Source organism: Pteropus alecto, unplaced genomic scaffold (genome assembly GCF_000325575.1).
Source record: "Pteropus alecto unplaced genomic scaffold, ASM32557v1 scaffold143, whole genome shotgun sequence".
Classification (NCBI taxonomy): domain Eukaryota; kingdom Metazoa; phylum Chordata; class Mammalia; order Chiroptera; family Pteropodidae; genus Pteropus; species Pteropus alecto.
This window is the reverse complement of record NW_006434828.1, coordinates 2,845,142-2,860,871: the sequence shown is the minus strand read 5'-3', so window position 1 is coordinate 2,860,871 and position 15,730 is coordinate 2,845,142. Positions and strand designations below refer to the sequence as shown.

Sequence of the window (15,730 nt, the reverse complement as noted above, 5' to 3'; positions counted from 1 at the left end):
GAAAGAAGCTCGGAAAGGATCTCTGCTCTTTGACGACCTCCCTCCGGCCGGCAGTACTGACTCAGGTACAGTCTTCAGGCTCTCCCAGGTGTGTGTCAACGTGTCATCCTGGGATTGTAGTTGTCTCAATCTTTTTCCCTTTCCCCCATTTTCAACACACAGATGTTTTAGGTGTTGGACTGTCTTAAGTTTTGAATCCATGGCATCAGGTAAGGCAGACAAATCCATTAGTCGCTAGCCCTGAGAAACTGCGTAAAGATGCTGAGCAGTTTTCTCTGGTTCATTTGAGTGTTTCTTTTACAAACAAATAGGATTTAACTCTTTAAGGCAGGTTTTTGTTTCCTTTCAACGATAGGACTTTAAAATAGGTTCAAGACATTAACTGCAGTGTGAGTTGCCATTGGATTGACACAAGAGTTTTGAGTTTATTTCAATGACCCACATAGGTGTCCTGGTGGGATGGATTCTGAAACTTAAGCCTCACCCAGGTTTTATGGGTTCACCAAGTGTTCTGCTGTGTTTCAGGATCAGGGGGACCTTTGCTTTTTGATGATCTCCCACCAGCCAGCAGTGGTGATTCAGGTAAGTGGTAGGGAAAAAATCCAATGTGCTGATGGAAATAATACAGATTTTACTCTTATATCAAATTTATTTGTAGCTTTTCAGAGGGTTTAGGATGGCATTAAATCATAGTACAGCATAAAGTTTATTAAAACTAAACAGGTACCATTAGATGGAAGCAAAAAGATTAGGTAGGTACTTCACTATATCATCTTTTTGGTGATTTTTTTTTTTTTTTTAACTTCTTGTGGTTCATCTTACAATTGACTAAGAATTAAGAGTTCAGTAATTTACTTTGAACTTTATTATTAATTAAAAATAAAAAAAAGCCCATATCTGTCATTCTGGTTTGCCTCATGTTCCTGATGGATCCAGTGGATCCAGCAGGTGTCTTCATATATGAAATAACGGTTAAAATATTTTCAGTATCCCTAAACCCATAAATTCAGGTAAATAAATCTTCTGTTTCATGCTACTTACATTAAAAATTTTCTGATTTCAGAAAACGAGGTCTGAATGACACTGGTTTAGTGACTGACTGGTACAGACCCCTGTGCAGGAATTTTTTTGCAATGCAAGACATTAGTTAATATTTTTCACTTGGTTCATATGTCGTCAAGATTCTGTTTATTGATTTGATTTGATTTTTGTCAAGCCTGTTAACACCACCTCTGTTCTATAAATGTTTAACTTCTTTTTATGTCCCAGTCACATAGAAGGGGAGCATGGAGCAGATTCCTCTAGGTTGTCATAGTGAGGCTCTGTGACTCCATCTCCCTGAGGACTTCTCCGGGGAATTCCCAGAGGGGAGGGGAAGGTACTGCGGTGGCGGTGGTAGGGGGATGTCAGTTTGGGGTGCAGGGTGTCTTTTTTTCATGTGCAGTTGTATTCTGGTGTGAAAACCTTTATATCGTCAAATAGAACATTTGCTGCTTTTCGTACAATTTTTTTTGTAGTAATTCATTACCATAAAATCATTGGAATTAGTCTAGAAAGTTTGGATTAAATTAGTATCATTTCTGTATTTGGAAAAAGTAATACGATCATCTTACGTACCCATACCAGGAAACTACAGCATCCTCACGCTCACAGTTTGGCCTTCCCAATAAAGACAGCGCCTTTAGTTACGATGAAAGTTAATGTGTGCACACAGGGCTCGCAACAGGTTTAATAGAGGAAAGAGCCAGCATAGCCATGCTTAGTTGTCTGTGGGGCAAAAGACGGTCAGCCAGTCACAGCTAATATCTCAGCGCCCCAGAGAGCAAGTTTGGTTTTGGGGACATAGAATCCAGTTTTACATCCAATCCAGTATTTTGGATTTCTTGAGAAGATATATTCTTCTCAAGCAGGCAAGAACCGTTTATAAAAATGGACTGCATTCTAGGACATAAAGGAAGTCCCAGTAAAGAATCGATTTTATAGACAGACCACATTTCTGACTACAGTGTGATGTAACTAGAAGTCAATAGCAAAGCTTTAAAAATTCCTGTTTTGCAATTTTAAAGAAAGGATTCTTTTACGTGCCCATGGCGAAAGCGGAGCACAAACAGCAAGTGGCAGGAGGGTCTCCTGGAAACGCCCGACGTTTCCTGTTAATTTGCCATGTTATGTGGGGTGGGACGTCTGTTATGTTATCCTATGGTATGAAATAAAAATCAGTTACTTGCAAAAGGACGGATTATAAAATGCAGGGACATTTTCTTCCCTTTTCCTCCACTCAGAAATGTCGGGCAAAGGGGAGTTGCGTAAATGGCCGCATGCTTTATGCCTAAGTGCGAGGAACGCTTGGGCCCGTTCGCTGTGACAGCAGCTGCCATCTCTTGGATATTCGGTGGACCAGGCACTGTGATAAATGCTTTATGCACCTCGTCCCCATCAATTTTCAAACAACCTTCTAGGACGACTATTCCGGAGTTGCCGGTGCAGAACGGGCTGGGAGGTGAAGTAACCTGCCTGCCGGGCACACCTCCTGTGAGCAGCAGAACTGGGCCTGGAAACCAGACCTTTCTGAAGGCACGCCCACCGCAGGCGCTCCAGGCCCTGGCTTTGAGTGCACATGCCTTTCTTCGCGTCTGGGAATGGCTCCAGCAGCCCCATTTACCTTTCAGGGTACCTGCAGCCCTTAAAGTCCGACATTTACCTCATTGTAAGCCCATTTCGGCACTTGATTTTTTTTTGAACTTGTTCAGGAGTGTCGCTTAGCGGATTTTGGAAATGTCCCTATTTATAAATAAGAACCTGTGGGTGTCAAACATGGTGTGCGTGCTGCAGCCCCGGGTACAGCTGTGTCTTTTTACCGCCGAGAGGCCTCTCTTGCACATGCTCCCATGGTTGGTCTGAGCAGGGCCTGGACCCTAACTCGTGGTCTTCCACGCAGGTGCCCAAGCGCACTGCCCAGGCCCTCGATGCCACAGCCAGGGCTGCTGTGCCTGCCTCTCACAGGCCTCTGAAGGCTTGACATGTCATCTGCCTCTGAAGGCTGCGGGGCGCGGTCCGCTGGGGGATCTTTTATAGCGGTCCACAGCTGTGTTTCTGTCTGGTTTTTACTTCATTTCCAGGTTCTCTCGACACCTCGCTAGCCCAGCTGGTAAAGAATGAAGGGAAAGGAGCAAAGAGGAAAACCTCTGAGGAAGAGAAGAATGGCAGTGAAGAGCTTGTGGAAAAGAAAGTTTGTAAAGGTTTTAGACAGTTTGAAAACAAATGTATTAGACTTCATCTTCTAAAACAACCCAGAGCAAAAGCAGGCTCAGCTGTCTGATGCTGCTGCTTCCTTTCGCGTCTGTATTTAAGGAGCGCGTAGGGCTCCCTTTTTGCAAACAGATTTCCAGAGTTTACTTTTGGTTCCTCTCTCTTTACTTTCTCTGCTTTGGTCAGGTGGGAAACCTACGTTTCTTCCAAGGGTTTAAAAACACAGGTAGCTTTGACTCAGCCCTCTCTGTCTTTCTGATCCTGAGTCTTCATTCCCTGCCGGCTGATGGGCACCGTGAATTCCCTGTTAGCACCATAGACAGCTTCCCCTTTGAGCCCGAGGCTGCAAAGAGCAATTGAAATTTGTAGTCAGCCTTGCAGCTTGTCGGAGTGGGAGAAACGAAAGGCATCAGCGGGAGAGGAGCAGCTCTGGGTTTCAGCCGCTGCCCTGCGGGGGCTTCGTCCTTCCCCTGAGGAGCTCTGTGCCCGCAGCACCGGCGCTTCGCAGGGTGCTTGCTCTGTTATTTACACGGCCCTTGGGGTCAGAAAGCCAGCTTAGGCTGGCCCGGCGTCCAGTATGAGTAGGTTTCTGTGCCTAGGTGGACTCCCATACCCTTTTCCTTCTTAGTTAAAGCAAGAGCAGCTGATCTTGCCGTTCAGATTCTTTACCGGCCTCACGCGTGGAAGTGCAGGTTTTCAGGTGTCCAGCAGGGCCTTCGGCATAAGCTCTACTTACTCGCACTTCTCGAAAGTAGGAATTTTTCGGTCCTCATTAAACTAGTGACAAGACTAGACTGGCACGTGACTCCTTTCCCCATTCAGATCCCATGTCTGTGGGATGACGGCTCACTGCTCACTCTGGTGCTTTGCCTAACGCCTTCTCAGACGGAGCTGTCCTGTGCTCCTTGCTGTCCTCTGCCGTCTCCTCTCCACTGCTCAGCGCTGCGGAGACTGGCCCCGGCCGGCACTGGTCCGACCTCCATTGCAGACTGCCCCGGGGGAGAGGCCTCGAGGGGTGTGGCTTATCTGCGTGCCCCGTTAGGACATTGCTGACCGTTCCCTCGCATTTGCTCTGGGATTAGGGCTTCTGGAGGGAAGGGCACAGTTTTGTATTGGCTTTGTGTTCTCTTTTCTCAGCCTCTTCAGTGATCTTCAGTTTGAAAGGCTACGTGGCCGAGCGGAAGGGCGAGCGGGAGGAGATGCAGGACGCCCACGTCATCCTGAATGACATCACCGAGGAGTGCGGGCCCCCGTCATCCCTCATGTGAGTGTCCGCACTCCAGCGGGCCTGGTCGGCATAAAGCTCTGGACCAAACTGACAAGCTTTGGGCTCCGTCCAGTGTGTATTCAGTAGAAGGACTGACACCCGCCACTTGAAAGTAGTATTCAGCTGGGATGGCATTTGCCCCCCTCCCCCCTTACGTTTTTGGTTGTCACAGTGGGTGTGCTCCAGAGTCTGGTAGGGGAGCCCGAGGGTGCTGCCCAGCGTCCCACAGTGCACCAGGCAGCCCCGTCACAGCCGTCCGGCCCCAGATGTCAGCGTGTTGACGTTGGGAAGGCCTGCTCTCTGGGAAGTGGCTCCACGTGGGGGCTCTGGGGTGTGTGCCTCGCCACCGGTGCTTGACGAGCTGCCGGCAGAGAGTTTTCCAGGTGTGTGGCCCGGAAGAGGGAGGTGGAAGCCCCGAGGTGCAGCAGCGAGTGGTGACCAAGGAGGGCTAGTACGATGGCGAGGGCTCAGGGAGAGCAGAAACCGATGGCTTCAGGGGGAGGAAAGACAGGGAGAAGTAGCCTCATCCGGACACGCTGAAACGTAGCCTTCTGGGTAAGGTCTTAGGTGTGGAGGAAAAGCAGCCAGAGGCAGGGCATCCAGGTGGTCATTGACATTCGTTATGTTTACGTACGTGACGTTGTGCGTATGTTTCATAATTACATGGCACAAACCACCTGGTGGTTCTATACTTACATACTCCAGGTGTTACCTTCACTGACACCAGTCATTAACATAGTGTGCTGGGGCCATCGGTGCCAGTAGCTTTTGTCTGGTGGATCAGGCTAATCGTGAGGCAATGGCCCAGGGTACCTGGTCACGTTCTGAGGCAACTGTATGTGCGTGTGCACTTGCTCCGTGAGTGTGCCTTGGAGTCACTTTCAAAGCCAGGAGAGGGCTCCTGGAGGGCTGCGGGAACAGAGCCTTTGGGGTGGGTCTGATGGGGAACACCAGGCCACACCAGGCCAGCGCGATGCCACGAGATACCAGGTCTGACGCGCAGCCAGGTGAAGCTTATTCTTTCGTGGGTCGTAACGTCCCAGGTTGAAAAGGGATTCAGAATGTCAGGAGCAAAAGATAAAAAAAAATGTTGGGCGAGACAGGTCTGCCAAGTGAATGTCCTTTCTCCTGGACATTTTGTTCTTTCTTTCTTGAATCAGTTTGTTATTTAGCACCATTTCCCCCACATACGTGAATTTTCCTGGCAACACTTGGGAGGGGAATAGGAATAAGTGATGAGATGTAGACATCCGTCAGTGTGAGTGACAAGCCCGGAACGACCCCTCCTCTCACAAGTGTTTTTGACTATCTTGGGTCAGTAATTATCTGTGCCATAGTGTTTAAAACTAAAACTGGTTTAAATAGAAAAATTTAAAATAGATGAATTTTAATTTCATCTTCACTGAATTAATAGATCTTGATTTTTGAAGCAAGTGTTGAGTTAACTTTTAATTTTGAAATACCATGCAAGTTACTTAAACGTTTGTCTTAGTTAACGTTACTGCCTTTTTTCCCCGTTTGTGACCATGTGACTAGTGTCTTACCAGTGAGACTTCCTCTCTCTGGTCGTTGCTCACTGGTTGAGATAAGATTGAAGAGCTTCTGATAGGAGTAATGTTTGCTGTGAGACTCACTGACTCCTAATTCATTCTCCTAGTACCCGGGTTTCTTATTTTGCTGTTTTCGATGGACATGGAGGAATTAGAGCCTCAAAATTTGCTGCACAGAATTTGCATCAGAACTTAATCAGGAAATTTCCTAAAGGTGAGTCTGAGAACTAAGTTCGTGTTCATTCGGTGTTTGCCGTTGGTGTGGATCAGACACTTTGGCTTTAGCGAAGGGTCATTACGACAGGACCAGGGCCGAGAGGAGCGAGCTCCGAGGCAGGCGGGTGTAGCGGCCGCGCAGGTGTGCCTCGTGGAGTCGCTCGTGTCTCGGTGATTGGCACCTCTCGCGAAGCGTCCAGGCACAAGCGGGTGTCTCGCCCTTACACTCGGGAGACTGCTGCAGCCAGTGCGGATGGCCCTGTCTCGTCGGCGAGGAGATGGGTCGTTCTCGGTCATGGCAGAACGGCAGTGGGAGGAAGCGAGCCTCCGCTCCTGAAGAGTTTGCTCTCTTGTTCCTTCTGTAATAGGGGATGTAATCAGTGTAGAGAAAACCGTGAAGAGATGCCTTTTGGACACTTTTAAGCATACCGATGAAGAGTTCCTTAAACAAGCCTCAAGCCAGTAAGTAGAACCACGCGAAGACGTGAGTGGAGTGTGTGTGTTGTTTTCCTAAACACATTTCAGGTCTCCTGATTTAGTTTAATACTAATGCTCACTGTCTGGAAAGTACCTAGCACCAAGTAAGCTCTTACACCTGTTAACTAACTCTGAAACGGGAAAAAAGTAAGTTTCAAGGAAACAGTTCATTTTAAAGTATAAGACGCTTTCCATTTGGCTCTGGAAATGAGTCTCAAAGTGCTAGCATGCTGGTGGTGACTGTATTTCTGATGTCTTTCCCTCCAGGAAGCCTGCCTGGAAAGATGGGTCCACTGCCACGTGTGTTCTGGCTGTAGACAACACTCTTTATATTGCCAACCTCGGAGATAGCCGGGTATGTGGCTCTGGAGCCACCCACTTAGATAACAGCATGTCACGGGGGGACGAACCGTAGCAAGCGCTTGTCGAAGAGGAAAGCGATGACGATGGCTGGGTCGCAGTCCCGTGGGGTCGCTGCAGGGGCTTCTGCAGAGTCTAGGTCCTGAGTGGGGACAGCAGCTGAGCTTGAGGCACTTGTTCTCCGGGAAGACTTGAGCACCGTCGCAGACCTTCTGCTGTAAAACCCGGGTGTCGTCGTGTTCCTTCGTTTCCCGCGTTTTCTTTCTTGCGTGTGCTCTGTGTAGACGGCGCTGTAGGCCGGAATTTAGTCGGTAATCAGGTAACTTCAACATGCTTTAACTTCATTTCTCTGACCTCAGACAGTAATGAATGAAAGGTATTAATCCCTGCCTCTTAAAATCATTGCGATTTCAGAATAACTCAACAGCCTGGCTAGAACAGAGCGAGGTGACGTGCCAGTCATCCGTTGAACCCAGCCCATGTGGCTGAAGGAGAAAACCCAATCGTTTCCCACTGGTGACACACAGCCTGGGTCCCAGTCACGATGCTAGGAAATGACCTCAAGCTGGAGGGTGGCGCGTTTCCAGCCAGCCTCCCTGCCCCTTCACCGGTCACAGTGATGACGTGACCCTTCTCACTCTCAGGCGGCATCTTCAGACCTGGAGATAGCTGCACCCCTGCCCCCCGTTGCTTTTAGGGTGATTTGTGTATTGAAGAAATGGCCCTAAGGCTACAGTGGTGATCATCGCAGGTGACAGTCCTGCCTAGTGGGGTTCGCACCAGGTGATTGTCCAGTAGGCTGTCTCCAGTTCATAGGTGTTCAGACCAAATGACTTAAGACTATGAGTAAAATGGGCCCAAAATGAGAACGGCCTTGCAGGCAGACTCAGACGTGAGTCCTGGTACTGTGTTTGGCTTTGGGCCTCAGCTTCCTCCTCTGAAATACGAGCTCGTCCAAAGTGCCGGACGGCCTGCATAGCGGGAACACACAGGGACGTGCGTGGGCAGCATGCCGAACTCCGCCCTCGTCTCCCAGACTCTTCTAGGAGTAATTTGGCCAAAGGGGACCTTGGTGCTCGCTAAGGCCTCCCTTCCCTGTAACCGTGAGAAGACAACGGCCTAGGAGGGTGAGCACCCGACTGTGCTCACCCAGCGGAGTTTGCACTGGAATTGAGACCCGAACTCGGGCTTCTCTCCCAGACCGGTGCTTCTGTGACATACTCTGCTACTTTTTTGAACTCACGTTTGTCGCAGGAGCCTGAATCTGCAACCCAGTCATCACCCTTTCTCTTCAGCGGTGGCCCCGGCACCCGCGTCTCACCCCCGCTGTCATCTGTCTTCGCAGGCCATCCTGTGTCGCTACAACGAGGAGAGCCAGAAGCATGCCGCCTTAAGCCTCAGCAAGGAGCACAATCCTACACAGTATGAGGAACGGATGAGAATACAGAAGGCTGGAGGGAATGTCAGGTAACGGCCGCCAGGGGTGGGGCGCTCGCCGTGAAAGCGGCCGTGAGACTTCCGAGGGTGAGCTTTCCACGTCGCAGAGGCTTCAGGGTGATGGGACTCTGACTTGGCCACGTAGGTCCAAGTGGGAACAAAAAACGTGCAGGAAATATGCCTCTCTAAATTCGCAGAAGCAGGAACCCTGTCTCAGGTTCAAGTACCCCACTTGCCACGTTCCTGTGCCCAGGAACTTGCGTAGATGCCATCACGCCGTCCTTCGTCACAGCTGAATGAGCTACATTTTTCAGCCAGTTCTCCAGAGAGAACTGACGTGCTTAAGACTGTGAACGCTTGTTGGGCTCACGATCTCTGGGCTCCCTGGGGATCACCTCCTCAGGCACAGGGTGCCTGGCCGCCCGTGCCTGGCTCCGTCTGCCCCACTTGCTCACAAGTCTCATTCAGCCTTGTCCTGGTTGTCGTCTGCCATCCCTCTGGCCGCTAAAGGAGACCTTGAGGCTTGTCCACCTGAGGAGACTTCTTCAGGGATGTGGCATTGCGAATTTGTCAGAAGTGTACTGTGGTTCATCGTACAGCTTGACCATTATGATTTTTTTGTGGGAGATGAGAGAGAAGTAGCAAGGCCATGTAAGGCTGCAGTCACGTGTCCTTGGACGTGTCGTGCACCCGGAGACGTTCTCCTCTGGGCTGATTCTAGCCAGCGGCATGGGGAGGTCTGGAGAGGAGGCAGGACTCTTCGAGTTGGTTCAGTGCTGCTGGGTTAGTAACGAGGGGACGTAGGCCCTGGTCACAGCTGTCTCTTGTGCCTCGGTGGGGTCGTGGGCCTGATTTCCCACCGTGGCTGCTGTGGAAAGCCATGCCCAAGAGTGTGGCTCAGTGTTAGTGTCGACGTCACCTTTTCTGCCCTTCTAGCTTTAAAACTTTGCCTTTGAACACGTCAAAAAGACGTTTGGCTCAGTCCTGTGGCTGCATGATCAGCTGTGTTGCGGTCACGTCCCGTTTCCCAGGACCCGCTTAGTAAGCGCGGCATAGACGCCTTAGAGCGTTTGACAGTGGGCTCAGGACCAGCCCCGCATTTCAGAGAGGAGGGTGGGAGGCTCGGACGGCAGTGGCTCTTCGCTCCTGAGCGGCAGGCCAGGCTGTGGTCCCATCTCCAGCCTGAGGCCAGGACGGGTGTGCTTTTTCTTTTCCTCCACCCCGCCTTCGTTTTATTAAAATTTTAAAATACGAGGAAAACATTTAAAAACGTCAGAGCAGACGTTTCAACATCGACCACCTAGATTCATAAGTTAACACTTTGCCGAATGCCCTTTGTGTATGTGAGTGGTAGGCTGGATTATCTGAAAATTAGTTGCAGAAGTAGCAGCTAAGAAAATAATCCCTTAAGTTATATTAGATTATCTAGCATCCCGTCTGTGTTCACATTTCTCATTTATCCCGAGTCTCTGAAACCGGGGCTCCTCCGGCCTTCATGTTTGTTTGCCTTGGACGCGCATCCTTCAGCGTGGGCTGGTCCTCACTTCCTCGGCTGGGGTCCCATGCTGGGCCAGGCCGGCGGTCGTATAGGGCCACCATCTTCTGAGTTGGCCTGTTTTTCCCTAGTATTGTTTATGTTGTTCACTGGAAGTTAGATCTGAAGATTTCTCAAGATTCAGATTCAACGTTTTTAGCAAAAAGTGTTTGAAGCGGGTGTCCTGCACCTGATTGTCCCTCACTTCAGTGAGTTCGTCATGGAGCCCTCGGCTCACCCCAGCACTGGGCCGTGGTGGTAGCAAAGTCTCCGAGTGAGGGGACAGATTTCCCTATGTGGTAGCAGGTCACCTGGGACATGGCCTTCGGCACCTTGTGAGTATTCTGTTCACCGTCACCGTCCGTCGATGGTGTCATCTCCCCTTAGTGACTCTTGCCTGAATCGGTATTCTGTAGAGTGGCAAAGATGATTTTCTGCTCCTGAGCGTCCTGTCACAGCTATCAGCAGGTGTCTACAAAGAAAGGCCTTCCTTTGTGTGTGTGTGTGGGGGGGGCGCGGGGGGGGCGTGTGACCCATAGTTTCTGTTCAAAAAGCAGGGTAAATGTTTAACTCTTTCATTGCCAATTTACAAAGTGAGGCAGCCACACTTAACACGCGTGGAAATTAGTGTTTTTGCTTTCGCTCCTCTGCTTCTGTCCCTTCCTGTCGTTCCTTGCCCTGTGAATCGCCGTGTGGCGATGGATTTTATGTGTTCTGTGCGCTGATTCTGGCCATAGGTCATGGTGCTTTTGCTACTCACATTACTCCTGGCGTGGCCAGCGGAAGGGGGCTCCTTAGAGCTGACTCTCGTGTCCTTCAGACAGGTCTGCATGTGTCCTTAAAACCAAGCTCCACGTGCTGGGGATGCTTGTTTCAGCTGGGCTGCCTAAGCCTGTCCAAGGCTGGAGCCGGGACACACGTCGGACCATGCGCTTGGGTCTGTGCTGCTCACTCCGATTTAACGGTGCAGCCTCCTCTGAACTGCTTAATGCAGTGGTCGTATCTCTTTTCCTCTCTTCTGAAAATCTTGGCTATTACCAAGAGTATATTTAATTACAAAAGTGCTTTAAAGTCACGGTGTTGACGTTGTCGCCGTTAGTGAAGTTTGGGTTCGTGTAGTTCTCTTGTCTTTGGACTGTTTCTCACGAGGGCCGTGCAGAGTCCCATGTGTCAGCGTGGAGTCATTGCTGTTCCCGTGCTTGTTGCCACCTCGGTCATTTATGATCCTTTTGTTTCAATTTGTTTTAGATTTTAGGACTTTTCCCCTTTATTATCAGGCATTTACATGGTGAAGTTGGAACTCTTGTGCACTGTTGGTGGGAATGTAAAATGGTGCAGCTGCCGTGGAAAACAGTAAGGAAGTTCCTCAAAAATTAAAAACAGTTACCACGCGATCTCGCAGCTCGACTTCTGGGTGCACGCGCAGGAGAATTTAAAGCAGGGATCTGAACAGACACGCGCACAACCGTGTCCGTAGTGGCTTCTCTGTTGGCTGATGAAGTGGTAGAGCGTGGAACGCTGTTCAGCCCGAACCTGGAAGCAGATGGCTCATGCGCTACAGCGTGCACCTTGACGTCATGCTGAGTGAAACGAGCCAGTCACGAGCCACACACTGCCCGCTTCCACTGATACCGGGTCCGAAGAGCAGCCAGAATTCTCACAGACGAGTGCAGGGGGAATTGTCGGGAGGAGGTGTGGCGAGTGCTGGGTAACGGGGGCGTTTCTGGAAAGGTCCTCGAGGCGGCGGTGGTGACGGCTGCACAACATTGTGGCTGTGCTAATGCCACTCAGCTGCACATTTAAAACTAGATAAAATGGTAAGTTTTGTGTTGTATGTATTTTTACCACAACTTAAAAATTGAAATTCTGCATTTTTCCATGGTTAGATAGCTGAATGACATAAAAAGGCGTATTTGCAAGTGTCGTGCCTTCATCCCTGTCTCTCTCCCTTTATTTCCTGATTCTCTCCAGCGTGTCGTCTTACAAAAGTAAGCAAATCTGTGTGCGTAGTCTTTTATCTTTCCTACTTTCTCACACCGACGGCGGGATGCTGTGCACAGCAGCGCGCCTCTGTCTCCCACGGGCCCTCCGAAGATGGATGGTTTCACTCTCGCTTCGTAAGGACGGCAGCTGCGCAGCTGAGGCGGGCTTGCACACGCGGTCCTGAGTCTTGAATATGCGCTCCGGTAGGCCTCGCCTGGTTAGGCGCAGGGCCAATAGCGCGGGCAGCGGGCTGGGGCCGCACCTGCAGTCTTGGCCGTAGCACCCATCGGGTTAAGACACTGGACTTGGGCGTCCGCCCTCGGGATGCCCAGAAGATGGAGCTTCCACCACCCAGCCTTCGCTTTGCTCATAGATGGCAGCAGAGTGTGACCTTGCTTTTGCTCACGTGCCGGGAGAGCTGCAGCCAGCTTGGCCGCCTCTGCGCCTCTCTCCCTGACTGAGGGGCATTTGGAGCAGGGAGCATCGGGCCGCCGCGTAGCCTTCCCGCCAGCAGGAGCGAGTCTCGCTGGGCAGGTGGTAAGGGTTGAGGACGGAAGTTGTGCGGAGCCAGCCGTATCACCACGCCAGTGTGCCAGCGCCTAAGGGCGGCTGCTCCCTGACCGGTCTGGCCGTGGTGGCCCTCACACAGGCGGCAGTGAGGCTCCATGCTGTGGTGACAGCGGTCTTGCAGTCAGCGCTCCGATTCGCTGAGCTGAGTGACGTTTGCACGTGCACGCCCTATGCAAGCGGTCGCACTGGGTGCAGGCAGAGTCCAGGCCGGCTCGCCACGTCATTTTCTGAAGTCTTAGTGGCTTTTCTTGGGTTTGTCACTTGGGCCCTTGGGTTGGGTGCAGGACTTCACTCTGTGGGACTTCGCTCAGTAAACCAGAGTGGACATGGCAGCCTCTGAGGTGCGGCGCATGTGTGGGATTGATCCCCGTTTCCTGTACTGAGTCGTGCTGTGCCCAGAGTTGCCGACGGTAACTGGGTCTCCTGAGACCCGTCACCGAACTCAGTCTCCTTGACACAAGTTGCACTTAGCACTGGGAGGAGGGGACTCCATGCTGGGCACCCAGTCACTCAGCCGCTGAAGAGGCCCTTTGTTGGCTTTCCGTGGTCCTTGTGCTTGGAGCTGCGTCCTGACTGGTGCTGTCAAGGCCGGGCCCCCACCCGGTCCCTCCAGTCTTCAGCCCTGCTCTGCCCCTCTGGCCCCGCGTTCTGATAACTGCTCTGGGAGGACTGCTCGGCTTTCTCCCACATCAGACGTCAGCAGTTGTTTTCGTTGCTGATGACTCAGCCGTCCCATGGGCGGTGGCTTCGTGGGCTCGGCGAAGGGCCCAGGCGCGGAGTTCCCTGCCCCAGGCACGCGCCCACAGCATCTGCAGAGCTGCTTGCTCCAGCACTGGGAGCCCCCGGGGACACCGCACTTCAGGCCCAGTGTCAGTGCCCGCCCAGCGCCCTCCCGCACCCCGTCCACTGTGGCTTTTCCCTTGGGTGCATAAGCCAGGGTGTGGGGGCCCGGGAGGTGCCAGCTGCCAAGGTTGCAGTAAAATGTTCTCGGGGAGTCGAGCTGAGGACCGTTCCCCTGCGGTGGGAGCTGTCTCACAACGAGGAGCCCATCTCTGTCACCCCCACCCCACCCTCCCCTGGAAGGAGAACGGGCGGTAGTGCCACGCTGCACAGGAGGCCGCCGACCCCGGGTGCTGCGAGTCCAGCCCAGACCCAGTAGGGAGGAAGGGTGCCTAGGGCGTGGGGATAGTCGCCTTCGAGTATCTCCCAAATCTGATTGACGTGAAATGCGAAAGTGCCCTTAGCCCCACCTGTTCGGGGCCAGGCCACATGCTCGAGTCACTGGAGGAGCTTTAGGGTAAAGAACAAAATGACAGACAGACAAAGCCAGGCCCGCACCCGAGTCCCATCAAGGTCCAAGTCTGATTCTGGGCTGTGGGCCAATCAGCAGGTTGGGCCAGTGCTGGCACATGAGCGGCAGCCAGAGGGGGGCGCTGTTCCCTTCCGTGTGCAGCTGGGCTGAGGTGCCAGGAGCAGGAGGCATGGTGGTGACCGACCGCAGTGAAGACTGAGCACGCTTTTCCGTGTTGTGCGTGAGGTCAGGAATGTCCGTGCTGGTTAATAACGTGAATTCTGCAGACTGCACCTTCCACTTTGTCCGATTTTTCTGCTTTTAAGGTCATATTGTAAATGCTGTGGCCCCGTGACCTGGCGGATAGAGTCTGAGTGTTCTCCCCTCATTTTAGGGATGGGCGTGTCTTGGGTGTGCTGGAAGTGTCCCGCTCCATTGGGGATGGGCAGTACAAGCGCTGTGGGGTCACCTCCGTGCCAGACATCAGACGCTGCCAGCTGACCCCCAATGACAGGTAAAGGGCCCCAGGGGCACAGGCATGCACACACGTGTCCTTGTCACTCCCCCAGCTCTTCAGCTTGTATAACGAGCCACGTCTTAGGCACTGCGCTAGGCCCCGGAGCTGCAGAGAGGATACGGCACTGCCCCATGGGCTCCGCTGTCGGGCGGGGAACACACAGGATGGGGGTGCTCCGGTCCAGGGGTTCCTGGGTGGGGGCTGCTCTGGGAGACAGTGGCAGTGGAGAAGGAAAGGGAAGGGCTTCTTGGCCAGGGGAGCACGCGCAGAGGCACGACAGCACGGCCACGCAGCTGCCAGTGACAGCAATGGGCGGACGATGGCAGGTGCTTTGGGGACAGTGACGGGCCCTGAGTTCTGTGCTGAGGAGTTTGAAATCTAGCTTCTCGGTGAAGAATCATGGGAGGTTTTTAGGCAGAAGCAAGCTAGGTCGGGAAAGACTGCCTGTTTAGCTGTACGTTCCCCGTCCTGAGCTGCCCAAGGATGCGGACATTGTGCCTGGTGACGGGAAGCCCTCGGCCAGTCATCGTTAGAGGTCAGAGCAGGATGGAGCGGGGGGCGGCATGGGGAAGAGCGAAAGCTCAGGCCTGAGTCGCTGGGGGAGGTGAGAGGTGCACTGACCGTGCTGCGGCGGGGCGGGGGTCTCTTCCAGGGAGCAGCTGAGAAGCCCTGCCACGTCCCTCCCCGCTCAGCCGCCTCCTGTCCTCCACCCCTGCCCTCAGCATGCCACGTTCTTGCTGACCTGGGGTCCCAGGATGTGTTTCCACTGCTTTTCTGAATGAGGCTCAGAAGAGGCTTATCTGCCCCATACCAGACCAAGCCCCCCTCAGTATGTGTGGTGCCAACTCCCTCCACGCTGGGTTGTAGTCCCGTTTGTGGGATCAGTTACTCAAGGTCTGTCCCCTCCCCGGAAGGGGCAAGAGTCTGCTCAGACTTGTGCCCTGCTGGTCCCCAGCACAGGTTTTGTGCTGGGTACATACTTGTTGCGTGAACCCCCAGTCAGAAGAGAGCTGAGACCCACACAGCACAGTGAGCAAAGAACAGTTTGAGGCCGAGGGAACCCCGTACCCCGTGCCGGGAGAGCTTGAACCAGACCTGTCCTTGCCACCGCTGCTGAGGAGGACTTGCCTGGGGTCGGTGCCCAGGGGACGGGGATTTTGAAAGCGAAGAATCCTGTATTCACACAGAGAAAGTGGACGGTCGTCCTCCCTTGGGCCCTGGGCTCACACGTGGCCTTCTTGTGGGTGACAGGCATTCAGGGACATTCCCGTAGGTCCCA

At 52.6% G+C, this 15,730-nt stretch overlaps 1 protein-coding gene across 1 annotated transcript in view; it reads left to right on the top strand.

Moving 5' to 3' along the window:
- ILKAP (ILK associated serine/threonine phosphatase) overlaps positions 1-15,730 on the top strand; it is a 35,197-nt gene that overhangs the window by 17,944 nt on the left and 1,523 nt on the right. Inside the window, exons 2-10 of the mRNA XM_025045428.1 lie at positions 6-65; positions 526-582; positions 3,120-3,239; positions 4,387-4,513; positions 6,174-6,280; positions 6,651-6,744; positions 7,027-7,114; positions 8,465-8,586; positions 14,329-14,448. Coding sequence (XP_024901196.1) covers positions 6-65; positions 526-582; positions 3,120-3,239; positions 4,387-4,513; positions 6,174-6,280; positions 6,651-6,744; positions 7,027-7,114; positions 8,465-8,586; positions 14,329-14,448 — 895 coding nt within the window. The remainder of the gene's footprint in view (positions 1-5; positions 66-525; positions 583-3,119; positions 3,240-4,386; positions 4,514-6,173; positions 6,281-6,650; positions 6,745-7,026; positions 7,115-8,464; positions 8,587-14,328; positions 14,449-15,730) is intronic.